Source organism: Salmo trutta, chromosome 6 (assembly GCF_901001165.1).
Source record: "Salmo trutta chromosome 6, fSalTru1.1, whole genome shotgun sequence".
In the NCBI taxonomy this organism is placed as follows: domain Eukaryota; kingdom Metazoa; phylum Chordata; class Actinopteri; order Salmoniformes; family Salmonidae; genus Salmo; species Salmo trutta.
The window spans coordinates 31,223,495-31,250,564 of NC_042962.1; the positions used below are offsets into that span (position 1 = coordinate 31,223,495).

The 27,070-nt window shown below is 42.2% G+C and overlaps 1 protein-coding gene across 1 annotated transcript; it reads right to left on the reverse strand.

The window, feature by feature from the left end:
- Window positions 1–496: 496 nt before the first annotated feature.
- On the reverse strand, window positions 497–21,725 carry LOC115195856 (divergent protein kinase domain 1C). The gene is made up of 4 exons (XM_029756171.1): window positions 20,940–21,725; window positions 5,142–5,825; window positions 2,422–2,586; window positions 497–1,067 (listed from the first exon to the last, which is right to left on the reverse strand). Exons 1-4 carry the CDS (start codon window positions 21,153–21,155, stop codon window positions 807–809), a joined length of 1,326 nt encoding a protein of 441 aa, XP_029612031.1. The 5' UTR covers window positions 21,156–21,725; the 3' UTR covers window positions 497–806.
- Window positions 21,726–27,070: the final 5,345 nt, after the last annotated feature.

The following is a 27,070-nucleotide window of genomic DNA, read 5'->3' on the forward strand; positions in this document are numbered from 1 at the left end:
CAGTGAAAGAATACCATGCTATTGTTTGAGGAGAGTACAACATTTTGAACATGAAAAGTTATTAATAAACAAATGAGGCACATTTGGGCAGTCTTGATACAACATTTTGAGCAGAAATGCAATGGTTCATTGGATCAGTCTAAAAACACTGCTTCCATCTAGTGGCCAAAATCTAAATTGCACCTGTTCTGGAATAATACATTCTGGCCTTTCTCTTGCATTTCAAAGATGATGGTACAAAATAACTGTAGATTTTTTCTTTGTATTATCTTTTACCAGATCTATTGTGTTATATTCTCCTACATTCCTTTCACATTTCCACAAACTTCAAAGTGTTTCCTTTCAAATGGCACCAAGAATATGCATATCCTTGCTTCAGGGCCTGAGCTACAGGCAGTTAGATTTGGTATGTCATTTTTGGTGGAAATTGAAGAAAAGGGGCGGATCCTTAGTGATCATCATGAGATCATAGTAATAGATCGACTGTACAAAGGGGTTCAAAGAAAGTATCTGCATTTATTTAATGTAAAGATGACTCAAATAAGAACCACTTGCTTGATAGACCACCAATTATTGGCAGATGCTGCAGTTCTACCTCAGAAACTGCAAATGTCTGCTTACTGTAGGTACTAAAGACACATAGTCAGTACTACCACCATCAGTGCATCTTTTGTTACATCAGCAACCAGTATCAGTCTGCAGGAACCACATCACAAAACAACTAGACACTTGAAATAACTCTCATGAAGCCAATATGATTGTTTTCTTCAGTGTATAGTTTTTGTGAGAGTGAACAGTGCAATGTCTCAGAAGTTAAGAGCTGTGTGGGAGTGAATGCCCTCTCCATCTGCGCCCCCACGCTCAGAGGAGGTCCCTTGGTGGAGAAGGCGCGTAAGGAGGTGCAGCAAGCGCTTCTGGACGGCCTGGGGACGCTCCTCGTCCTCTCCCCAGGACGTCTCGGCGCACTCCTGCACTGCCCGCTGGAGGTCCACCTGGAGGGGGAGGCCCGCCTTGGCGCCCAGCAGCGTGGGAGAGAACCAGGGCCTGAAGATCTTCTGACAGATCACCTGTCCAGAGCAGAAGAGAGGGGGGAGAGAAGAGGGGATGACAGTCCAGAGAGGAGCGAAGAAAGGAGGAGAGAAGAGGGGGTGAGTCAGAGACCCAAGAGGAAAGGAGGAAGGGGGGTAACAGAGAGGAGAGAGAAGAGGAGGGGACAGTCAGAAACACAAGGAAAATGGGGGAAGGGGGATGACAGAAGTGGACAGTCAGAGAGGAGAAGAAAGAGGGGTGGACAAGAGAAAAGGGGAGGGGGGTTGGTCATTGTGAGAGTAACCTACTGTTCCTTAGTTCTTATTTCATTATCACCGGGGCCATCATCAGTCATATTCTTATTACACGCCTGTTTGAAGGGGACGAGAGCCCCCGAGACACAAATCGTCTCCTTGACCCCCGCAATCGTTTAAAGACAAAGCCACCATTGTCTCCTGGATGGCAGGCAGTACAATGGAGAGGTAGGGGTCAGCGAGGGTCGCGATAAGTGATCAGGAGCGGAGGAAAGGTATCATTCGCAGCAGCCACCTGTGGCCTTGAGGTGGACCTGGTGTCATCACGTATGCGACATTGTCTGGGAGCTCTCCGCTTCTCCAGGGCATCCGGCAGTATGAGTGACGACAGTATTTCAACTTATCAATTGGATGCATATTATGTCAAAGACTAGGTATTGACAAGGGTGACAACATGTTCCGGATTGTGTGGGACCGTGCCACATTTTGGCCTTTTGTCCAACCAAACAATCATATCCCATACCAACAAATTCAAACACCACTAATTTACCAAAAAGTTTCATTTGTCCACTATTTCTCAGACATTCCAACCTGTCTCTTTTGCAGTCATGTTGCGTTTTTGTACTGCATTGCGTCTTAGGCCGGGTTTCAAACCGTTCGCGGATTTGAACAATGTGCCATTGAAAGGTCAACATATGCAGTGTTCACTGTGAATATAGTCTCTCCAAACGCGGAAACATAGCATTTCAAATGCTGACAAAACACGATCGTATTGAATCCCGGGCCGTAAAGGTGATTTCTGCTTAAGCTGACATCTGCTGTGTTTACAGCGAAAGTGATTTCTTCTGTGTTTACAGCGAAAGTGGGAAATAGTCTCTTGAGGTCTTATCTATCTTGGGTTGGTTCTTGTATTATAATCATGCACTGAAATTCCATAGTGTTATCATAAGCAATTAACATTCCCTGAAGCGCTCAACTACACATTCATAACTAAAAATAATTAAAAGTTGAGTGCTCCAGTACAGCTCTTCAGAGGAGCAACCAACCCAAGAATTGAATAACTTACTTAATGGTGAGATGTAGAGTGAGTTGAAAATAATATGGAATCACGTTCATATTTCGATGCAATCACACTTACCTGCAGGTTGCTATTCCTCCGCTTTGAACTGCACTTGTTCGTCTTCATGTTGCATTTCGAGATGCAGTCAAAGAAGTTGCAGTCGTCGTCATTAGTGCAGTTCTGCTCGAGGATGTCTCGCATTTTGGGCTCGAAGAAAGCCATGTCCACATCTATAGCCACCACCTGCACAACAGCACAGAGAGAGGGAGTAAGTGCCGGAGTCTGATCGAGTTGCATTGCTGCCAACTTCGGAACTCACATTGACCCCAGAGGCAAGGGTTTAATAGCCGTATGAATCAATCAAATGTATTTTATCTTTATCTTCACTTACGTTCACTACTTTCAATCTTACTTTCCCCCTTTCATCTATCTCCCTATACCTTCACCACTTGTTCTTGTTTATTTTTTAAGCTAAAATAATAAATCAAGAATAACCACATTGCAACTATTCCTGTGGGAGAATCTCATTGACATGGAATTATACAGTAAAAAATATATATATACATTTTCACACATGCTGTTGTTTAAGGGCGTTGGATGCTGTTTCATCTGTATGGCTTGTTATAATCGTCCTCTTTGCTTAAGTGATGGCCCGTGAAGGAATAACTCCACTGCAGCACTTCATGTCAGCTACAGCTGATTTGTAGCAAACATGTCAGAACACCAAAAAAATAAGTCACTGTCGAATTCTGAAAGGTAGAAAGAATCTTAAGGGCTCTATTCAATCCGTATCACGGAAGTTGAGCTTCATAGCGTGATTGACAATTAAAGGCAACGTTCTAGTGGTTGCATTCACGGTATGTCGGCTCAATCGGAAATGACCTTCACATTTCTAGTGTGCAATCTGTAACGCTTCAGCGATACAGACTGAATAGAGCCCTTAGTGATCAGTGAAAATAAGAGATGGTATTCTCAACATTGCTCTTCACTCATCCATCATGTCCAGCCAAATCAGCATAGCACTTTAAGGAGCTGTAGATCTGACAGATATAATAATTGGTATCCTTTCTATGTATCACTTACCACTGCTAATGCAACGACGCAAGCCAACCAAATATATACTCCCAATACACTTTTAATATACAATATAGCCCCTATACTGTATACCCCCCCCAACATTTAATATACTGTACACAATACACCCTTTCAATATACCCCCCAGTATATAACAGAGAATTCCTTTCCTCTGTTTATTATCACATGAGAAAACTAAATAAGGGATCAGCTGCACGGTAAAAAACAAAGTATCACCTGGAGCTATATACATGTACTTTTGAAATAAAAAGAAAGGAGGGATTGAAAGGATACTTTTTTTGACGACGCAGCAGCTGAAACGTAGACAATAACAAGTCTCCTTTGGACTCCTCTCCTTTCTCCTGGTCTTTGTCCACACTATCAAATGAGCTCACGGTTTATGTAAACCATAATAGGGACGAGAATATAATATTTTTATTTCAAACATCTTTTTACTTTCTATGCTGTCGATAAAGTGTAAACTTACCCGCAATTACACAGAGAAAAAAAACATCAGAACATTCACAAGTCAAATAAAAGCTTCCATCTTTCTTTTTTTCTTGCATGTTTTTTTTTTACTTCAAAAGGTAATTTGGGTTTTGGCATGCTAACTGTTATGCAAACTAAATGATGTCCTTATAACAATGGTTATCTCATCGAGGGCCTCATCAAACTAATGTTCTCCAGTTTCGGATGCCGCCGCCAACATGAGCAATTGGTGTACAGCAACTTAAGCCAAGTTGAATGAAAATATAAATACATCTACTCACTCTAAAGATAATACATATGTTTTACATTGATTGCTCAAACAGCTTATTCTTTATGGCCCTGGCAAGTTTCTCAAATTTCTATGGAAATCAAATGAAAATGGTTTGTAATACCCTCTATTGTAACACTATGCTTTTGTGTTAATGAGGTTCGCTTTTTATTCCCCTTGTCTCATCTAGGCTACTCAGAAAGAGTTATTTTGGATATCTGTCTATGCTTTGAATCACCCATCAGCAGAAATAAAACATGTTTTGTACTGATTATTGACACACTGATGGCACAATTGGGGTACAAAAATGCAACGTGAGGTGTATATGCACCTTGCTCTCAGTCCTTCATAGGTCAGAGTCAGCCAAAGATGCATAGGTTTCAAACAGAGAAACTCAGGTGAAACTCAGACAAACTTATATTATTGAATGCATAGGGGGTGTCCCCAACAACCATATTTAAATACATCTCTAATCCTATTCCTCGGTGTGTTGCCTGGATCATGGGCTTCCTCCATGTTAAAAAGCAACGTAATATAATTGTGAAAAATGGCACAACCAGCTGTTTTTTTCCTTGTGGGAAACAATTAAACAACTTGGAGCCTCATCATTCTTCAGATGGCGCGTTGTTCTCATCAAACGGTTTGCACTCTGCGGATGAATGTCCTGCAGTATTGCGCGGATTAATTACTGTTTTACTATGAAAAAAGGGAGCTAAATCTGACCTTTTCTTGTTTACAGAGAAAGAATCTGAACTCCCCAACTAAAGAGAAGCAGATCTCAGATCTGTGAGGGGTACCCAGCAGCCGCTCTGGGACAGTTTTAATGACAGGTATCTCTCCAAACGAGCCTTCCATGCTGTTTTAGCGTTCTTGTGTGAAAGAGTCAGCAACGTATTGCTTTGAAGCATGTGCGTGTGTGTGAGTGTGTTCGTATGTGTGTGTATGTGTGCAAACGTGGTCAGCTCACCGTAAGGTCCTTCCGGATGGCAAAGTTCTCTGGTTTGATGTCGCACAGGTGGAGGCGGTGCGAGAAGTCATTGTCGAAGCGCCACGCCATGTCCAGGAAGCTGAGGGCGATGCGGTGCACCATGTCCCTCGCCGTCCATGGGCCCGCCGATACCTCCTCCAAAGAGAATATGTTCTGGTCCCAGGCGTGGCCCGCCGACAAGTACTCAACGGCGTAGAAGTGTCCGCAGGAACCCAGCACCTTGGCCACGTGGCGGCTGAGGTCCTGCAGCACCCTCAGGAAGACGTACTCCTCCTGCTGGAGCAGGGACCAAAGCGATGCCAGCTCTGCCCGCGAGTAGGGCCGCCCACGCTCCCTCAGCCTCTGGCCCCACAGCGGTGGCAGCGAGGCGTTGCCACCCATGTCCAGCCCCAGGGAGTTCCTGATCTCCAGGGTGGCATAGAAGACCACGTCCAGGGGAGCGAGCTCCTCGGCCGGGTCCTGGTACTCCAGGAGGCCCAGGCTTTCGTAGGAGGAGAAGTTCTCCAGCTTGGACTTGAGCACCACGGGAGTGCCACGCCACCGAGCCTCGATCACCTTCTTGCCATTCTCGTAGTAGAGGCAGCGCTTGTACTCCACCTGGCCGCTCACGCACAGGTCCTCGCACAGGTCACCAGTCAGGGCACCCTCGCGGTACTCCTCACACTGGGACAGACAGAGACACACACAGACAAAATCAAATTATTTTTGGTGTACATAGTAAGGTTGTCATGGCAGAGTCACAAAACATTGTTGTTTTTTTGCAAATCTTTTTTTTCTAAAATGATGAGGCACCAACAATTTTGCAGGAAACAACATTTATTTGTGAACAGCAGATTTGAAAAATGTGATTTGTAGTCCACGTCTCATCCTAATAAGAGAATGGCACTGTATTGTTGTGCTACTGAAATGAAAATGGACAATCCTGTACAAGGCAGTACATTTTCTGAAAATGTTTCAGTTGATGGTGAATTAAATTACATCCCACTACACTACAGTTTTGCCCTTTATTTAACCTGCTTTTTATGTCTCCGATTCGCGAGCTAATGTGATTGTTGTACGTCTCAGTGCATAGATGTACATCCAGAGGTTGGAAATGATTACTGTTCCTAGGAGGATTACATAGAAACTCCCTCTCTGTCTACATTCCAAAGTCAACAGCTGTCATCTTGATTCTCTCAAGATTTCAGCAAGATGCCTAATAGCCTTGACTGGGTGGCATGGCATTAACACGTTAGCCATAGCTTTGTTTCTCTTATCACCATCCCTCACAAATGTTTATTGGTCTTTCCACACCCTTTCCTCTCTAGGCTTGTAGGCTTGCATTGAAATTGCAAGCCTACAAGCATAGGTCATACAGTGAGGGAAAAAAGTATTTGATCCCCTGCTGATTTTGTACGTTTGCCCACTGACAAAGAAATTATCAGTCTATAATTTTAATGGTAGGTTTATTTGAACAGTGAGAGACAGAATAACAACAAAAAAATCCAAAAAAACGCATGTCAAAAATGTTAGAAATTGATTTGCATTTTAATGAGGGAAATAAGTATTTGACTCCCTGTCAATCAGAAAGATTTCTGGCTCCCAGGTGTCTTTTATACAGGTAGCGAGCTGAGATTAGGAGCACACTCTTAAAGGGAGTGCTCCTAATCTCAGCTTGTTACCTGTATAAAAGACACCTGTCCACAGAAGCAATCAATCAATCAGATTCCAAACTCTCCACCATGGCCAAGACCAAAGAGCTCTCCAAGGATGTCAGGGACAAGATTGTGGACCTACACAAGGCTGGAATGGGCTACAAGACCATCGCCAAGCAGCTTGGTGAGAAGGTGACAACATTTGGTGCGATTATTCGCAAATGGAAGAAACACAAAAGAACTGTCAATCTCCCTCGGCCTGGGGCTTCATGCAAGATCTCACCTCGTGGAGTTGCAATGATCGTGAGGAATCAGCCCAGAACTACACGGGAGGATCTTGTCAATGATCTCAAGGCAGCTGGGACCATAGTCACCAAGAAAACAATTGGTAACACACCGCATCAAAGGGACGATGGACGGGGCCATGTACCATCACATCTTGGGTGAGAACCTCCTTCCCTCAGCCAGGGCATTGAAAATGGGTCGTGGATGGGTATTCCAGCATGACAATGACCCAAAACACACGGCCAAGGCAACAAAGGAGTGGCTCAAGAAGAAGCACATTAAGGTCCTGGAGTGGCCTAGCCAGTCTCCAGACCTTAATCCCATAGAAAATCTGTGGAGGGAGCTGAAGGTTCGAGTTGCCAAACGTCAGCCTCGAAACCTTAATGACTTGGAGAAGATCTGCAAAGAGGAGTGGGACAGAAAATCCCTTCTGAGATGTGTGCAAACCAGGTGGCCAACTACAAGAAACGTCTGACCTCTGTGATTGCCAACAAGGGTTTAGCCACCAAGTACTAAGTCATGTTTTGCAGAGGCGTCAAATACTTATTTCCCTCATTAAAATGCTAATCAATTTATAACATTTTTGACATGTGTTTTTCTGGATTTTTTTGTTGTTATTCTGTCTCTCACTGTTCAAATAAACCTACCACTAAAATTATAGAATGATCATTTCTTTGTCAGTGGGCAAACGTACAAAATCAGCAGGGGATCAAACACTTTTTTCCCTCACTGTACTTCACATGCACACAATGTAGTGACACATTGAAGTTAATTAATTGGTAAAATAACGTGTAGTTACATGTAATTCAACAGTAACTTCACTGATAATAATTGAAAACTGTGGTTGTGGACTATGTATTTTCATTACAATTTAGTGATTGTTTTATGTTCATTGCAGATGTGTTACAAAAATCATTAACATAACAACAACTTCTAGTTAAGTGTGGTCCATGTGGCATAATCATATGTACACTACCGGTCAAACATTTTAGAACACCTGCTCATTCAAGGGTTTTTCTTTATTTTTACTATTTTCTACATTGTAGAAGAAGAAAAAACTATGCAATAACACATAACACAAGCGTGTGCAGAGCTGTCATCAAGGCAAAGGGTGGCTATTTGAAGAATCTAAAATCTAAAATATATTTTGATTTGTTTAACACTTTTTTTGGTTACTATATGATTCCATGTGTGTTATTTCATAGTTTAGATGTCTTCACTATTACAATGAGGAAATTGTAAAATTAAAGAAAAACCCTTGAATGAGTAGGTGTTCTAAAACTTTTGACCAGTAGTGTATATTTCACAAAATAAATGAAAAAGAGTTAACAGTATTCTCATCCTTCTCTGCTGGGCTTGTGCCTGATGTTGAGTCTCATACTATGGTTGTATTGGCAGACTTTCCTGCTCTCCAACTTTGCTATCTGTTAGGCTGGGTGACAACACAAATGAAAGTGGCCTGTCTTGAGCTGTATCACATAGTTTGATGGTCATTGCAGCCATCTGAAAGGCCTAAGTGTCCTCCCCTTATCTCCAGAGGGCTGAACTCAGAGACCCCTGCAATTATTTTGAGGCCCCTAATGCACCCCTGCTATCTCTCGGCCTCGTGTAGGCTAACCGGTGCCGTGGCCATAATATCCCAGCCTAGGCATCTAGCCCAGGCTGAATCGTGTATTTTCTTTCTGTTTTTCCTTCTGTGCAAGGCATCCAAGTTCCACACATCCATTTTAATTCCCTGGATTTCCTGGGACTTGCATAATTTCAGACTGCAGCTGTTTTTAGCTTCTGTTTGCATGTAAACATTCCCACTGTGGTGTTTGGGTTTTGCTTGCATTTGTATAAGCATTGGAGTTTACAATGTACATATAATTGCGTTGTGGCGAAACAATGGCTTCAGCTATAGTTACACGTCATACTGTCAGATGTGGATATGTACAGAGAAGCCAAAATACAGCACAAGAGTTAAAGTCAATAAATAGCCCTGCTGACGCCCACAGCATGTTTGTTTGGCATTTCAAACTCTAGCTAATGACGTGAATAAGTGGGCCCAGGGAAACAATACACTCCAGACTTTGAAATAGTCCAAGTCATTATTGAACCTTCGGTTAACCAGCCAAGTCACATCATCATGATTACAGGGTCGAAAAAGCAACAAACAAAAAAATGTGCAGGTGTTTGCTTTCTGTACTTTTCCACCTTTTACATTTTATGTCTCGAAATCCCCAAAAAGGCAATGAACAAAGCAAACATTTATTGGCCATCAATCAGAATCAGGGAAATCGCTGCTGGCTGGGCAAAGCCCAAACTCCATCTCTGGGGCACATTCCATATACTAAAGTCCAAATACATAGACCTTAAAAGGTCCAACAAAAGCTAATCATATTAATTTTTTATTTAGCCCAATGGCAAGGTTTACTAAAGCGTCTGCACCACTGCAAAGATTGGTCCACTTTCCTATTATAAAATATTTGCCTTTTAATTGCACCATTTATGTTTTATTCCTATTCTATGACTGGGATTCAATCAAACAGACAAAGTTCAGAAACTGCTGCCTGTTTACACACACTTCTTATTCTGAAAACTGAAGCTATCTACCTATGAAGAGAATCTACGTGGAAGTGGCAGTATAGGTTTTACAGTACTCACCATTCTGTAATCTTATTAGCTAATGGGTAAGGGAGCTAAATAACACAATGTCCCTTAGAATTTATGTAACAACAAACTAATCCCCCAGAATTACATTAGTTCAATGCATGTGTCATAAATATGGTTAGTTTCCTGTTATTAAAAGCGTACTTATTTTGTATAATTATTGTAAATGGATGAATTGTAGTGGCTTCAGTTCACACGACAGTTCACAAGTTTCACACAAGAAAAGTGCAGTGGACCAGTGTGCTGTGGTCCGTTGAGCGGAGCGCAGTCTGGCCCAAGCACTGGTCAGAGTCGGCATGTCTGGAATGTCCTACAACAGTGGCCTTAGCTCTACTAAGATTTCTCTCACTGGAAAAATTTGTCTGAAAACAAAGATATGCTCAAATACGTCCAGAGAAGACCTTTTGTTCCCCATTATTCGACAGACAATCGTTTAAATATATACATTGTAGCCTAGATTATATACATTTGGCTCGATTTGCTAAGCGGGAACAATGTGATAATTATTTGGACTCACTCACAGCCAATGTAAGCCAGTACTGTAAATCATCAAGCCATAATTGCTCTTATTGTGTGGAGTGTGAATGTGGGGTGGACTTCATTGTGTTTATTCATTTTAAATGAAGAGGAACAATAAATACATTCATTTTGAGGGCACTGAGAGGGTGGCCTGTTTTATCGAGAAGTCCAGTTTACTGGAAGTACTAGTATCCCATAATTATGTATGCATGCACTATACACAACTTCATTGCTGCTTATTTGGAAATTAAACCCCTTTATTCAGTAGCCTAGTGTTGCATGATCTGATCGTTTAGCTGTGGGATTCAAGCACTCGTCATATTGTTTTTAATCTCAAACAGCTGGTTTACTAGCACATAATAAAAAACACATAAGTTACCACATGCATTATATTAATGTTATATTATATTTTTATGACCTGTTCCATCTCCATAGGAGAAACCATTAATACCCCTTGACTTATTCCACATTTTGTTGTGTTACAGCCTGAACCCAAAATGGATTTCGCTCAACCATCTACACACAATACCCAATACATAATGACAAAGTGACATGTTTTTTGATATTTTTGCAAATGTATTGAAAATTAAATATAGAAATATCTAATTTACATAAGTATTCACACCCCTGAGTCAATACTTAGTAGAAGTATCTTTGGCAGCGATTAGCTGTGAGTCTTTCTGGGTAAGTCTCTAAGAGCTTTACACACCTGGATTGTGCAACATTTGCCCATAATTCTTTTAAGAATACTTCAAGTTCTGTCAAATTGGTTGTTGATCATTGCTAGACAAACATTTTCAGGTCTTGCCATAGTTTTAGAAGTAGATTTAAGTCAAAACTGTAACTCAGCCACTCAGGAACATTTACTGTCTTCTTGGTAAGCAACTCCAGTGTAGATTTGGTGTAATGTTTTAGGTTGTCTTGCTGAGAATTGAATTCAACACCCAGTGTGTAATGATGGGGTGGTGAGTCGGAAGCAGGTGCAGGTGAAACGTTTTAATAAAACAACAAAACCAAGAACATGACACTAACATAAGGCAGTCCGCCGATACACAAGAACAATACCAACTGGTGAGTGAACCTGGGAGAGTGACATACGTATAAAGGGGTGGAAATGATGATTGTAATGGAGTCCAGGTGTGAATCATAATGATTCACAGGTGCGCGTAATGATGAGCCAGGTGTGTGTAATGATGAATCCCAGGACCGGTGGTTAGTACTCTGGCGACGTCGTATGCCGGAGGGGAGGAACAGGAGCAGGCGTGACACAGTGTCTGGTGTAAAGCAGACTGAACCAGGTTTTCTTCTAGGATTTTTCCTGTGCTTAGCTCAATTACGTTTATTTTTTATCCTGAAAAACTCTCCAGTCCTTAACGATTAAAAGCATACCCATGACATGATGCAGCCACCACTATACTTGAAAATATGGAGAGTGGTACTCAGTAATGTGTTGTATTGGATTTGCCCCAAACATAACATATTCAGGACAAAATGTTAATGACACATTTTTTTGACACACTTTTTGCAGTATTACTTTAGTGCCTTATTGCAAACAGGATGCATGTTTTGGAATATTTGATATCTGTACATCTTTTTTCTTTTCATTCTGTCTATTAGGTTAGTATTGTGGAGTAACTGCAATACTGTTGATCCATCCTCAGTTTTCTCCTATAATAGACAGAACTCTCTGTAACTGTTTTAAATTCACCAGTTTCCTTCCTCTCCGTCAACTGAGTTAGGAAGAACGCCTGTATCTTTGTCGTGACTGGGTATATTGATACACCATCCAAAGTGGAATGAATAACTTCACCATGTTCAAAGGGATGTTCAATGTCTGCTTTTCTTTTTTTTACCCATCTACCAATAAGTACCCTTCTTTGCGAGGCATTGGAAAACCTCCCTGGTCTTTGTGGTTTAATCTGTGTTTGAAATTCACTGCTTGACTACGGGACCTTACAGATAATTGCATGTGTGCGGTACAGAGATGAAGTAGTCATTAAAAAATCGTGTTAAACACTGTTATTGCACACAGAGTGAGTCCATGCAACTTATTATGTGACTTGCTCAGCACATTTTTACTCCTGAACTTATTTAGGCTTGCCATAACAAAGAGGTTGAGTAGTTATTGACTTAAGACATTTCAGGTTTTAATTAGTAACATTTTCAAAAAACATTATTCCACTTTGACATTATGGGGTATTGTGTGTAAGCCAGTACAGAAAAATCACAATATAATCAATATTAAATTCAGGCTGTAACACAACAAAATGTGGAATTATCACAATATTATTAACCAATCATATTATTCACAATGGCATGGTATAAAAGGAACACAATAGCATATTTACAGTTACTTTACAGATGGCACAATATATAACGTATACTTTTTTAAAACAGTAGCCTCCTGTAATTATCCTATGAAACACAACCATCATTAGAATTCACATTGAAGTGGCCTTGGCAGCACTCCCTATCTCCAGGCATTGCCATCTGTGCCTGGTTAAATGCATAAATAAAGAATAAAATAGCCAAGCTGTAGTGTAAGCCCTGGAGCAGAAAGCTATTAAGGTGTGCAGTAAAAATCTTAAGGGGTTTGTTCAACTGGCAAAGGCTGCCAAAAGACCTCCGAAAAGATGGCACCACTGTTTAAAAAGAGGACTCACAACATAGCCTTTTGAATGGGATCCTTTAAGGTTTAGTTTGTTCATTTAGCATTCGGATAGATGTAGGATCTTAATTTGTGCCAGTTTGCTAGAGCAGTAAAATAATCCTGTAGCAACAGGACATTTTAATTATTAGGTGGATTATAATGAATGGACATTTTTGTGGGGGTTGATACATTTTTCTTAAGGGAAAATCAAGTCTGACATTTCTAAGTGGGAAATAAAAACCGCAGATGCCTTTTTAAACCTCAAATACACTACACGTTCAAAATGTCCTGCATTGCAGGAAAGTTGTCCTGAAACAGGGTGATCAAATTAAGATCCTACATCAGAACCTGAAAACTTTAATATATCTAGTACTGACTATTACATACAGTAGCACAATTAGGGGTGGGGTGGTGTTGTGGGTCTTTATATGGTTATGTGGTTAGATAAGAAAACACGCATTCCAAAGTGTTTTTTAGGTTATATTCAAATTGAAGTTCACTTTTGTCTACATTTTTTGTTGTTGTTTTGTTCCCCTTCGTTTGCTTTTGTCTGTTATCACTATGGATGAGAAAAGAGATTTCTTGGATATTGCAACTTGACAAACAAATATGACTGTACCTGAGGAAATCCTCAGAGGATGTTACCGTTCTTTGATTATTCCGACTGAACGCCTCACAGATAGACAATAGTCCTGAACACATCCAGACGCTTTCATGTCTGCTCCGGGCTTGGAAGCACAGCTACGTGATGCTATCTAAACCACAAAGTCCCTATTGACAGCTGAGAAGTGATGAAATGAGTGTATATGCCCCCTTACCAATGTGAGAAGTTGTTCCAAGCTGTAGATATGCTTAACTGCACATCAAGAAACCGTAGCAAACCATAGCAATATTGGGTCAATGTTAGTCCCTGTATATACAGTTGAAGTCGGGAGTTTACATACACCTTAGCCAAATACATTTATCTCAGTTCTTCACAATCCTTGACATTTAATCCTACAAAAAATTGCCTATCTTACGTCAGTTAGGATCACCACTTTATTTTAAGAATGTGAAATGTCAGAATAATAGTAGAGAGAATGATTTATTCAGATGTTCTTTCTTTCATCACATTCCCAGTGGGTCAGAAGTTTACATACACTCAATTAGTATTTAGTAGCATTGCCTTTAAATTGTTTAACTTGGGTCAAACGTTTCGGGTAGCCTTCCGCAATCTTCCCACAATAAGTTGGGTCAATTTTGGCCCATTCTTCCTGACAGAGCTAGTGTAACTGAGTCAGGTTTGTAGGCCTCCTTGCTCGCTCACACTTTTTCAGTTCTGACCACAAACTGTCTATAGGATTGAGGTCAGGGCTTTGTGATGGCCACTCCAATGCCTTGACTTGGTTGTCCTTAAGTAATTTTTCCAAAACTTTGGAAGTATGCTTGGGGTCATTGTCCATTTGGATGACCCATTTGTGACCAAGCTTTAACTTCCTGACTGATGTCTTGAGATTTTGCTTATATTTTGCAATATATCCACGTAATTTTCCTGCCTCATGATGCTATTTATTTTGTGAAGTGCACCAGTCCCTCCTGCAGCAAAGCACCCCCCACAACATGATGCTGCCACCCCTGTGCTTCACGGTTGGGATGACGTTCTTCGGCTTGCAAGCCTCTCCCTTTTTCCTCCAAACATAACGATGGTCATTATGGCCAAACAGTTCTATTTTTGTTTCATCAGACCAGAGGACAATTCTCAAAAAAGTATGATCTTTGTCCCCATGTGCAGTTGCAAACCGTAGTCTGGCTTTTTATGGCAGTTTTGGAGCAGTTGCTTCTTCCTTGCTGAGCGGCCTTTCAGGTTATGTCGATATAGGACTCGTTTTACTGTAGATATAGATACTTTTGTACCTGTTTCCTCCAGCATCTCCACAAGGTCCTTTGCTGTTGTTCTGGGATTGATTTGCACTTTTTGCACCAAAGTACGTTCATCTCTAGGAGACAGAACTCGTCTCCTTCCTGCATGGTCCCATGGTGTTTATGCTTGCGTAATATTGTTTGTACAGATGAACGTGGTACATTCAGGAGTTTTGACATTACTCCCAAGGGTGAACCAGACTGGTGGAGGTCTACAATTATTTTTCTGATGTCTTGGCTGATTTCTTTTGATTTTCCCATGATGTCAAGCAAAGACGCACTGAGTTTGTAGGTAGGCCTTGAAATACATCCACAGGTACACCTCCAATTGACTTACATTATGTCAATTAACCCATCACAGGCTTCTAAAGCCATGACATCACTTTCTGGAATTTTCCAAGCTGTTTAAAGGCACAGTCAACTTAGTGTATGTAAACTTCTGACCCACTGGAATTGTGATACAGTGAATTATAAGTGAAATAATCTGTCTGTAAACAATTGTTGGAAAAATGACTTGTGTCATGCACAAAGTAGATGTCCTAAGTGACTTGCCAAAACTATAGTTTGGTAACAAGAAATTTGTGGAGTGGTTGAAAAACGAGTTTTAATGACTCCAACCTAAGTGTATGTAAGCTTCTGACTTCAACTGTATCATCAGGATATTGGGCATTTCCATCAAGGTCCACTCACAAATTTACCTGCTGCCTTCACTGTGTGTGGTTTTAGTAATAGGTCACAAGGTATCAGTGTGATAGTTTTCACCTAGTAGCTTAGTTAAAAATACCCTTAACCGTTAAAATTATATACAATTTATATATATATATAGCCTCCCTTGCAATGAAATGTAGATTGAAAGCTAAATAATCTATAGGCCATGATGAAATGTCCCTTAAAAATGTAAAAATCTACACACGCCTAGCTTTAACATGTTTTTATCTGTACATTTTACCAGAATGTACTCAGAGTAAATACTGAGTACTGTGTGTGTGTACATAATATGAATAGTATGATTGTGTTGTAACTAATGCAAACAAATAATGATGAATGTAATCAGACAGAACAGGAACTTTGTCTGAATAGGAATATAGACTCAGACAGAAAATCCAGAGTTGGGGTGTTTTTACTTGCGTCCTACCTTGGCCGACATTGCTGAACAGTAAATCATTGGTCAGTTTGACCCTAAAGAGTGGGATACCTTTTGAGGTTGGCCAACATAAGGCCCTGCAACAAAGCCAAAACCAGAAACGACTGACTGATGGCCTGTTGCAAAAGCAACCACTATTTGCCTATTTTGTGCTCATTTCTTGTCTCGCCACATGATATATTAGACTGGCTGCATAATTTCAAAGCATCTTTGGTGTTATTTATGAAGTTGGCAGAGTAAATGTTGAAGGGAGACAATGGGTTACCTGCATTTGATCATAATACGAAATCTAGCTATTATTACCTTGTGTATTTTGTTTGTTCAGGCTTCCCTATCAAAATGTTTTGCGCAATGTTCATTGGGATTTAATAATGTAGCAATGCAATAAGCAATAGGTACTTAAGTGTTTGCCCTTACCACATTTTGTATTTTTTTGTCATTAAAGCAAATGTATTTAAAATGAGAACAGAAATATCTAATTTACATAAGTATTCACACCCTTGAGTAAATAAATGTTAGAATCAACTATGGCAGCGATTACAGCTGAGAGTCATTCTGGGTAAGTCTCCAAGAGATTTGTAAACCTGGATGTAAAATATTTGCACATTATTCTTTTTCAATTCTTTAACCTCTGTCAATATGTTTGTTGAGCATTGCTAGACAGCCATTATCAAGTATTGCCATAGAATTTCAAGCCGATTTAAGTCAAAACTATAACTAGGCCACTCAGGAACATTCAATGTCATCTTGGTAAGCAACTCCAGTGTATATTTGGCCTTGTGTTTTAGGTTATTGTCCTGCTGAAAGCTGAATTTTTCTCCCAGTGTCTGTTAGAAAGCAGACTGAACCAAGTTTTCCTCTAGGATTTTGCCTGTGCTTAGCTCATTACGTTTCTTTTTATCCTAAAAAACTCCCCAGTCCTTGCTGATGACAAGCATACCCATAACATGATGCAGCCACCACCATGCTTGAAAATATGAAGAATGGTAATCAGTTATGTGTTGGATTTGCCCCAAATATAAGGCTTTGTATTCGGGCAACACAATCTCACACTCAATTCGTGCAAATATATACAAAAGGTATTTCAGCAGATGGTGTGTTCTACACTGCATTTCTTTGTGTCCCACATTTATATTTATATATATATATATATATAAAAATTAACAACTCAGTATTGTTAATCAACCAGGTTGTCAACAAAATACTTATAATAAAATAGTAGCCTTGTGTGTTTGGAATGTTTTATTAATGTCAATGCTGTTTTCGCTTAATACTTTGGGATACTAGTGCGATGTCAGATTTTATGAGGGTTGCATTTATTGGGGAATTGGGATTCATTTTCATGATGGGAAATTCATTAATCAATTAATGTGGAGACACAGAAGACCTGCAAAAAAAATCTGTTTGGTTTCAATTCCCTTGGTGCAACTGCATGGTTTTTGCAACTATAATGAGTCTGGACTATGATCAATTAAGCCATATCAATGCAGTTAAACAGATTAATGTAAAATAATGAATTATGTTGGCTTACACTTATGGCACTTCGAAGGCCGTTTCATGATGATTATTGCGGTCGTGTCGGTCATGTTATATACTTAGGCTATTGTAGCAAAGCATATGCCAACATTGTAGGCCTACTGCCTCTGCCCAGAGGCCTACAAGGCTTTCATGTCAACGGCCGTTAGAGCTAATTTTGCCAGGGCCAATTTTGCCACGTTATGAGCCCTGGTTAGAGTCCCTGTTGCAGCTTTCACTTTCTTCCTCTACATTGGTGGCAGCGTTGGGATCCCATCCAGCTCACGTCTAGTTATGTGGTATAAAAACATTGTGTTTTTCAACATTGCGTTGGGTGTAATTACATTGATAAATCTAGTGAACAATGGAGAAGCAACAATGGGTGTGATGGATAGAAGTAGTCACTACCGGCGTGATCCAGCCTTATACTAAAGTTGCCTGAAGCTGAATGGAAAGTGCTAAACCCTGACCAGTTATTCAGAAGAAAATCCTTGTGACTGTCTAATTTACATAAGTAAACTTACCAGTGTGGACCCAAAACAAACACATTCTACACATTTACAAACAGCCTGTTTAAAGTGTTATTACAACCATGATGTCCTTTTGTTACTGAAGCTTATACATCTAATAACCTGACAATGATCCACATCATATGGGTAGACACATAATGTGTGTTACGTGGCAAAACACAACTATCCTTTTTAAGGATGGAAACCAGTAATATCAATCACTGTTGATCCCTCTTGTTCTGATCTGGGGCGGCAGGTAGCCTAGTGGTTAGAGCGTTGGGCCAGTGACCGAAAGCTGACAAGGTAGAAATCTGTCGTTCTGCACCTGAACAAGGCAGTTAACCCACTGTTCCCTGGTAGGCCGTCATTGTAAATAAGAATTTGTTCTTAACTGATTTGCCTAGTTAAATAAAGGTTACACATCTAAAGAGATGGATGTAGGATTTTCTACAGCCTAGAATTTAGGCCTTTCCCAGTCATGAAGGACGAAGCTAGGCCACTCTTGGTTCTCATTGGCGAAGACTGAACTGAAGTTAGGGGTTGTATGTCAGACTCTCCTATATCACTTTGCCCAACATGTTATACCCCAGACTTTGTAAATAACCCCTTTTTAAGCTGATATAACTTGTATCATTATTATAAGGTTGTGAAACCCATAGCCGAATGGTTTCAGACTAAGCATTTCTCACCATTTATTTACGTAGAGCAATTTTAGTTTTATAACAGGGAGTGTCCATTTATTTCCAGTAGTGTGTTGATTAATTATTGCTTTCTTCAGTGGAAATACAGAATATGTATACAAATGCCAAATATATCAAAAGCTAAATCAAGCAGAGATGTATGACTATTTAACCATGTTAATCATTACTGAAAGATGCAAACTACAAACATTTAACCAGTTAAAGGTAATGAATACATGACAACTAGATAACAACTAGAGTTGCTCTCCAGCAACTGAGTTAGGAAGGACACCTGTATCTTTGTAGTTACTGGGTGTATTGATAGGGGATAAGGGATATTCACTGTCTTTTTCATTTATCAATAGGTGCCCTTCTTTGCGAGGCATTGAAAAAACCTCCCTGGTCTTTGTGGTTGAATCTGTGTTTGAAATTCACTGCTCGACTGAGGGACCTTACAGATAATTGTATGTGTAGGACAGAGATGAAATAGTCATTAAAAACCATGTTACACGCTATTATTGCACACAGAGTGAGTCCATGCAACTTATTATGTGACATGTTAAGCACATTTTTACTCCTGAACTTATTTAGGTTTTTCATAACAAAGGGCTTGAATACTTATTGACTCAAGACATTTCAGCTTTTCATTTTTAATTCATTTGTAAAAAAAATTCGAAAAACATAATTCCACTTTGACATTATGGGGTATTGTGTGTAGGCCAGTGACACACAATCTCAAGTGAATCCATTTTAAATTTAGGCTATAACATAACAAATGTGGAAAAAGTCAAGTGGTGTGAATACTTTCTGAAGGCACTGTATATCTGATTGGGCAGATTGTACACAAATAGGCATAGACAATCAAATATTTCTCCTATTGGATTTTTACCAACTGAACTGTATAAAAGCAACCGTGGTCATAGAACCGTGTCGATTTACTATAGGCACCTGTTTCTACAGCCATGTTTCATATTTGCTCTTGTCATGTTTGTCACTTTTGTTAAATCTTTTAATTCTACCCTGTGAGTGGAATTCCCTTCAGGAATTTCATCGCACACACAATATTGTGTGTAATCCACTGGTTCAAAGGGAGATTTATGTGAAAACTTTAGAACCAAGAAGTAATCCCAGACAGAATTGCAGTCCACGAAATGCATAGTCAGTGAACCGCCTCTAGGGCTACATAAAGATGCTGGGGTTGAAACATTAGTCGGTGTAATTGGTAGAGAGCATGGCAGCGCAGAGATAATTATGTCTCCTAAGTAAACATTGGGATTGTTTGTGGACTCTGGGCGCATAGAGCAATTGTATTAAAAGGCATAAATATGATAGGCTACATACACACAGCAAATTTTCTTGTGTTTTTTATTTAAATAACACAGCATGTTAAATCAACACAAAGTGCTTTGTCTATATATATATACATGCATACATACATGCATGCACGCACGCACGCACGCACGCACGCACGCACGCACACACACACACACACACACACACACACAAACACACACACACACACACACACAAACACACACACACACATACCAGACCAGTGTAAAATTGTGTTCATAAAAAAAACCATTATGATAAAATGTTCACTTAGGATATCACTTGCTTAAGTCCAAATGCAACAACCATGTCTCTCTCATTAACAAATACAGTCATGGGTGGTAAAATCTACAATTTACTCAGTAGGCAAGGAACTCAGCTTCAAAAAAACTATTTGAATAAGGCTTTACACAGAGCAGTGTGTTAATTTAACACTGTTATGGTGTCTATATGGTGTCCTCAGTCTTGACACTTTCAGTGTTGATTTAACACGGTGTTAAAAAAAAAAAATTAGAACACTGGCTAATTTCTGTGCAGTAGCCCAGAGGAGGTTAAGAATAAGGGAGGTTTATTGTCTACTACTGCTTAGGAATGCTCTTCAATTGAGTTGTGATTCAGTTGAGTCAATTCGCTTAATTGCGTGTGTGTTGGTTGGTGGAATTAAAAAGGTATTTGTCCAAGACAGATTGATTAAATAACTTTACCCTGAGAAAATATTTTGTTTCCAAGTCAGTTTGCTTGGAACAGTCAATATTTGAATCTGTGTACTCTACAGTATCTTAACCTGATATATTATTTTGCTTAGTATGTGGTTTGTGGCATCTTTGTCACACACACACACACACACACACACACACACACACACACACACAAACACACACACACTAACCTCAAGTTCAGTGTCAACATCAAAACAGAAGCCTAAGCGTGAGCCCTCCATCCCCCGTAGGCTACTCACCACTCTGTGCAGTATCCTCTTGCTCTTGTCATCCGTGCAGTAGTCGGAGAGGATGGTCCGGTGCACAAACACCAAGCCATTGAGGAACACCCAAGTGCCGAACCAGAGCAGGGCGAACACCAGCGTGCTCCTGCGGCATATTTTCAACCCCAGCCACCTGAGCAAACAGCCACCCCGTGATGGACCCGGCCCCATGGTCCTCCGCAACGACCACATCTGTGGACTGCAACCCCCCTCCCACCCTTGGTTAAACTGCTCAGGAGCGAGAGCTAGCTAGCCGGCCCCATCTCATCCCGCTTGTCTCGCATCTCTGGGATAAGTGGCCGTCTGGTGTTGGGAAGCTGCAGGGCTGCTGTTGAGGGTCTGTGTCCTGCTGGGTACACGTTCCTCTGGTTTACCCTCTCTATCTCTCCCGCCTCTCTGCTTCCCATGGCTGGCTGGCGCTTGTCTGGAGCCCCCCCTATGGAATACCCCCGCTCCCCCTTGCGACTTCTGTTGGTTCTCAAACTCACGCGTTTTGCCCCATTCGGTTTTTCTCGTCCTGGGTTGCCTTCCCGGCTCCCAGCTCCTTCCTCTGTGTGTGTCTGTTTTTGTATGCGTGTGTTTTTCTTGAATGAGTGCAGTCAAGTGCTCTGATCGAGAGGCTATGTTTAGTGCATGCACCGTCAGTCCGCTCTTCTATTCTACACTCTTCCTATCAAATTGGAGAGACTCCCATTCAGTTTCCCTCTCCCGTCCTATCTCTACCCTCTATCCCTTATTTCTTTCCCAGTTTCCCTTTCAATCTGTCCCTCTTATCTTGCTCACCCCACATTTCCCCCTTTCCTCTGCCTCCCGCCCCCTTCTTGTGGACGCGCCTCCTTTTGGTTAGTCTGAACAACTCTCTTTCTTTTAACATTACCATGGCAGCTGGGACAAGACTTGCTGTAGTCTCTGTGCTGCTGTGTCTGTCGAGTGGGCTGCCAATTCTAATTATTATCTTTGTGCTTTCTTCTGTGCCACACGCAACAGGCATAACCGTAGAAACAGACCAGCTCCCCTTACTCTCGTTGATAATTGCTCTATTTGTAAATGTTGATGAAATACGGCAAGTGAAATACAGTCGCCATGAACTGATTTCTTCTGATTTGGTCTGAAGGTTTTATTTTTACTCTCAGTCTTAGAAAATACAAATAGTTCACCGGAAGGATCATGTTTGAGACGCTAATTGAACTTTCTAATTTTGGAAATTACATTTTTTCGCACTTGCTCCATTCTCTCTCCCTCTCCCGGCTCATTCTCTCTTTACTCACTTTATCTCAGGGAATCTTTAACGCGATCTTCGGAGCAAGAGTAACAAGTGTGCAGGACAGAAAGAAGTCTGTCGATGACTGTAGATTCATCTGTAGCATGGAAACAACTTTTAGTCCAGTGGCTAAGAACCAAATATACCAGAGCTCGTTCCACTTTGTGATACAAGTGTCAAACTTGGTATACTAATACTTTATAGGTACAATATATACATAAAAAGTATGCAGACACCCCTTCAAATAAGTGACACCTGTTGCTGTGTAGGTGTATAAAATCGAGCACGCAGTCATTCTCAATAGACAAACATTGGCAATAGAATGGCCTTACTGAAGAGCTCAGTGTCTTTCAATGTGGCACCATCATAGGATGCCACCTTTCCAAAAAGTCAATTTGTCAGCTAGAGCTGCCCCGGTCAACTGTACATGCTGTTGTGTGAAGGGGGAATGTCTAGGAGCAACAATGGGTCATCCGCGAAAATCATCTGTCCTCGGATGCAACACTCACTACTGAGTTTCAAATTGCTTCTGGAAGCAACTTCAGCATAATAACTGTTCTTCAGGAGCTTCATGAAATGCAGTGGAAACACATTCTCTGGAGTGATGAATCACACTTTACCAACTTGCAGTCCGACGGACGAATCTGGGTTTGGCGGATGCCAGGAGCACGCTACCTGCCCCAATGCATAGTGCCAACTGTAAAGTTTGGTGGAGGAGGAATAATGATCTGGGGCGGTTTTTCATGATTCTGGCTAGGCCCCTTAGTTTCAGTGAAGGGAAGTCTTCAGGCTACAGCATACAATGACATTCTAGACTATTCTGTGCTTCCAACTTTGTGGAAACAGTTTGGGGAAGGCCCTTTCCTGTTTCAGCACAAAGCGAGGTCAATACAGAAATAGTTTTTTTGAGATTGGTGTGGAAGAACTTGACTGGCCTACACAGAGCCCTGACCTCAACCCCATCAAAAACCTTTGGGATGAATTGGAACACCAACTGCAAACCAGGCCTAATCACCCAACATCAGTGCCCGACCTTACTAATGCTCTTGTGGCTGAATGGAAGCAAGTCCCTGCAGCAATGTTCCAACATCTAGTGGAAAGCCTTCCCAGAAAAGTGGAGGCTATTATAGCAGCAAAGGGGGGGACCAACTCCATATTAATGCCCATGATTTTGGAACGAGATGCTCAACGAGCAGGTTTCCACATACTTTTGGTCATGCAGTGTACCTTAAGGAACGTTGTAAAGATGGAGGTAGTCTGGGAAGTGTGACAGGCAACCAGGGTGGGCTTTTTTATAAAATGGCTGCCATGTTAGAAGAAAATAGGATAAAATCCTTCCAAACAATATCAAAATTACTTTGTAACATTTAGGGTTGGTGTCCAGATTTTCATATCGTCATACCGTCCTTATCTCTTCCTGGGATATACTCTAGTACAGGCATAGTGCACAAGGGGGCTCCAAAAAATGCAAAAAAAGACAATTGGGCATCTATTAACAGAATGCTAACAAAATTAGCACAAGTAATATGGAATTTCCATGGAGGCTGCTAGCTAAATATGCCAACAAACGCAGACAAAATAAACTAATTGCAGACAGGTAATCCAGCTCATAAAGTTATACATATATATAGGTGCTACTGAATGTCATTTTTGGTGAGTTTGGACATTTACAAGTGAATGTGAACAAGAGGTATTATGTAAATTAACAACATTTTGTGAAAATGAACAACATTTTGATGCATGCCTGTCTGAAGGAAGAACAGTACTGGCTCTGGAGCAGAATGTGTACATGCTGTGTCTGTGTGAAGTCTGGAGTCACTTGGGCAACAGGGTTGTCAGCTCTGCTCAGGACAAGAGGGGGGAGGAGAAGACCGGTGTAACGACTGTCGGGAGAGAGAGTAGACCAAGGCGCAGCGGAGTTAGTGTTCATCATAGTTATTTAATTAACGTAAGAACACGATACAAAAAACAAGAAAACCGACAGCCAAAACAGTCCTGTCAGGTACAATACGTAACAGAAACAATTACCCACAAAACCCAAAGGAAAAACATGCTCCTTATGTGTGACTCCCAATCAGCAACAACGAACTTCAGCTGTGCCTGATTGGGAGCCACACACGGCCCAAAACAAAGAAATACAAAAAACCTAGAAAACTAACATAGAACGCCCACCCAATGTAACACCCTGGCCTAACCAAAATAAAGAACAAAAAACCCCTCTCTATGGCCAGGGCATTACAGTACCCCCCCCAAGGTGCGGACTCCGGCCGCAAAACCTGACACTGAAGGGGAGGGTCCGGGTGGGCCTTCTTACGGCGGCGGGCTCAGGTGCGGGACGTGGCCTCTGCTCCACCCTCGGCGTCGCTCTCTTAGGTGGAGCACCTGGCCGCGCCGAAGGTCTGGTGGGCGACCCTGACTGTGCCCGGCTGGCGGGCGGTGATAGCTGCGCCCGGCTGGCGGGCGGCGATGGCTGCTCCGGACAGGCGGGCGGCTCTGGCGGCTCCGGACAGGCGGGCGGCTCTGGCGGCTCCGGACAGGCGGGCGGCTCTGGCGGCTCCGGACAGGCGGGCGGCTCTGGCGGCTCCGGACAGGCGGGCGGCTCTGGCGGCTCCGGACAGGCGGGCGGCTCTGGCGGCTCCGGACTGGCGGGCGGCTCTGGCGGCTCCGGACTGGCGGGCGGTTCTGCCGGCTCCGGACTGGCGGGCGGCTCTGGCGGCTCTGGACTGGCGAGACCCACTGGAGGCCTAGTCCTAGGAGGCGGCACAGGACGGACCAGGATGGGGAGACCCACTGGAGGCCTGGTCCATGGAGGCGGCACAGGAGAGACCAGGATAGGGAGACCCACTGGAGGCCTGGTCAGTGGAGCAGGCACAGGACTGACCAGGATGGGGAGACCCACTGGAGGCCTGGTCCATGGAAGCGGCACAGGAGAGACCAGGATGGGGAGACCCACTGGAGGCCTGGTCTGTGGAGCAGGCACAGGACTGACCAGGATGGGGAGACCCACTGGAGGCCTGGTCCGTGGAGGCGGCACAGGACTGACCAGGATGGGGAGACCCACTGGAGGCCTGGTCCGTGGAGGCGGCACAGGATTCACCAGGCTGTGGAGACATGCAGGAGGCCTGGTTCTGGGCGCAGGCACAGGATAGACCGGGTCCTGAAGACACACTGGAGGTCTAGAGCGCACGGCCTGCACAACCCATCCTGGCTCGATGCCCAATCTCCCCCGGCAGATGTTAGGAGCTGGGATGTAGCGCACCGGGCTCTCCATGCGTACTGGGGACACCGTGCGCTTTGCTGCATAACACGGTGCCTGACCAGTATTACGTTGCCTCCTGTAAGCACGGGGAGCTGGCTCAGGTCTCCAACCTGACTCTGCCACACTCCCCGTGTGGCCCCCCCCCCAAAAAAAAAAATTTGGGGGCTGCCTCTCGGGCTCTACCTGCCTCCCAGTCAGGTTGTCACAGTGGTCCAGCAATTGCTCCCATGTCAAGTCAATCCTTGACTCCAACACCTCCAGCGACCAGGATGCCATCTCCTCCCGAGCGCGCTGCTTCCTATAGTCCTCCTTGACTTCCATCTGCCCTCTTCTCCGCTGCTTGGTCTTTTTGTGGTGGGTAATTCTGTAACGACTGTCGGGAGAGAGAGTAGACCAAGGCACAGCAGAGTTAGTGTTCATCATAGTTATTTAATTAACGTAAGAACACAATACAAAAAACAAGAAAATCGACAGCCAAAACAGTCCTGTCAGATGCAATACGTAACAGAAACAATTACCCACAAAACCCAAAGGAAAAACATGCTCCTTATGTGTGACTCCCAATCAGCAACAACGAACTTCAGCTATGCCTGATTGGAACCACACACGGCCCAAAACAAAGAAATACAAAAAACCTAGAAAACTAACATAGAACGCCCACCCAATGTAACACCCTGGCCTAACCAAAATAAAGAACGAAAAACCCCTCTCTATGGCCAGGGCGTTACAACCGGCCAAGAACAAATTCATGGAAATCAAGAATGGCCGCTGTACAAATAACTCATCCAAAGGGCTTTGACTTCTTAAACATGGCAGAAAGCTAACACAATATGATGCCCCGCCACTTTATTAATTCAGCTACTTAGATAACTATCAAGTTAAACTTAGGGGTCGCGTTAACACAGCATTTTTCACGCAGGAAAAAAAGATAAAACAAATAGAAATATCTTGCTGAGTTTTTTAAACTTCTTATTGGAATTTCTGCTCGGCATCAGACAAATGTTGTGCTTCAGTTGCACTTCTCCACTTGGATGCACTAACGGGCATTCTGTCAGTAGACAGCGCTCTGACTGATGTGTAGCTACTTTTCTCCTGTACTTTTCTCGGTGTAGCCAGCCTACTTTTTTCCAGTAAAATGCAAGATTAACTTCAAGCAAAACATTAGGAAATATAGCTGGCTATATTCTTTCAATGATCAACATTAGAAATATGATGGCCATGCATCATTTTTGCAAAAAAGACCTTGCTTTTCATTGTAAGCTCCTTTACTTGTGTGGCTGCCAGCCAAATAGCATTACACTTATATTTTCTGCCGAATGTGTTGCAGTAATGTATTTTCTGTGAAGGACAACTATAGTTGCACTTCCCTGATCACCCTATTGAAGCTAAAAAACACAATTGACTTTCAATATAAAATGCGACCCCTGTCAATACACAGCTGGACTCACCTTCTCCCGCTTTTTCCCATTGTGCTATTTACGAACAAACACATGATTGTTCTGTTGAACTATGGTAAGCTTCATGGTACGCTTCATAATATAAAATACTGTGACATCTGACATGAGGAACGCAATCTGCTTTATCTCC

Bases quoted from the DNA above. Each gene is read 5' to 3' on its own strand.
- LOC115195856 (XM_029756171.1), bottom strand. From the start codon at position 21,155: ATGTGGTCGTTGCGGAGGACCATGGGGCCGGGTCCATCACGGGGTGGC. The intron at 5,826-20,939 runs GTGAGTAGCCTA...TGTCTGTCCCAG, and splicing joins AGAGGATACTGCACAGAGTG to TGTGAGGAGTACCGCGAGGG. The intron at 2,587-5,141 runs GTGAGCTGACCA...GCTGTTGTGCAG, and splicing joins CCATCCGGAAGGACCTTACG to GTGGTGGCTATAGATGTGGA.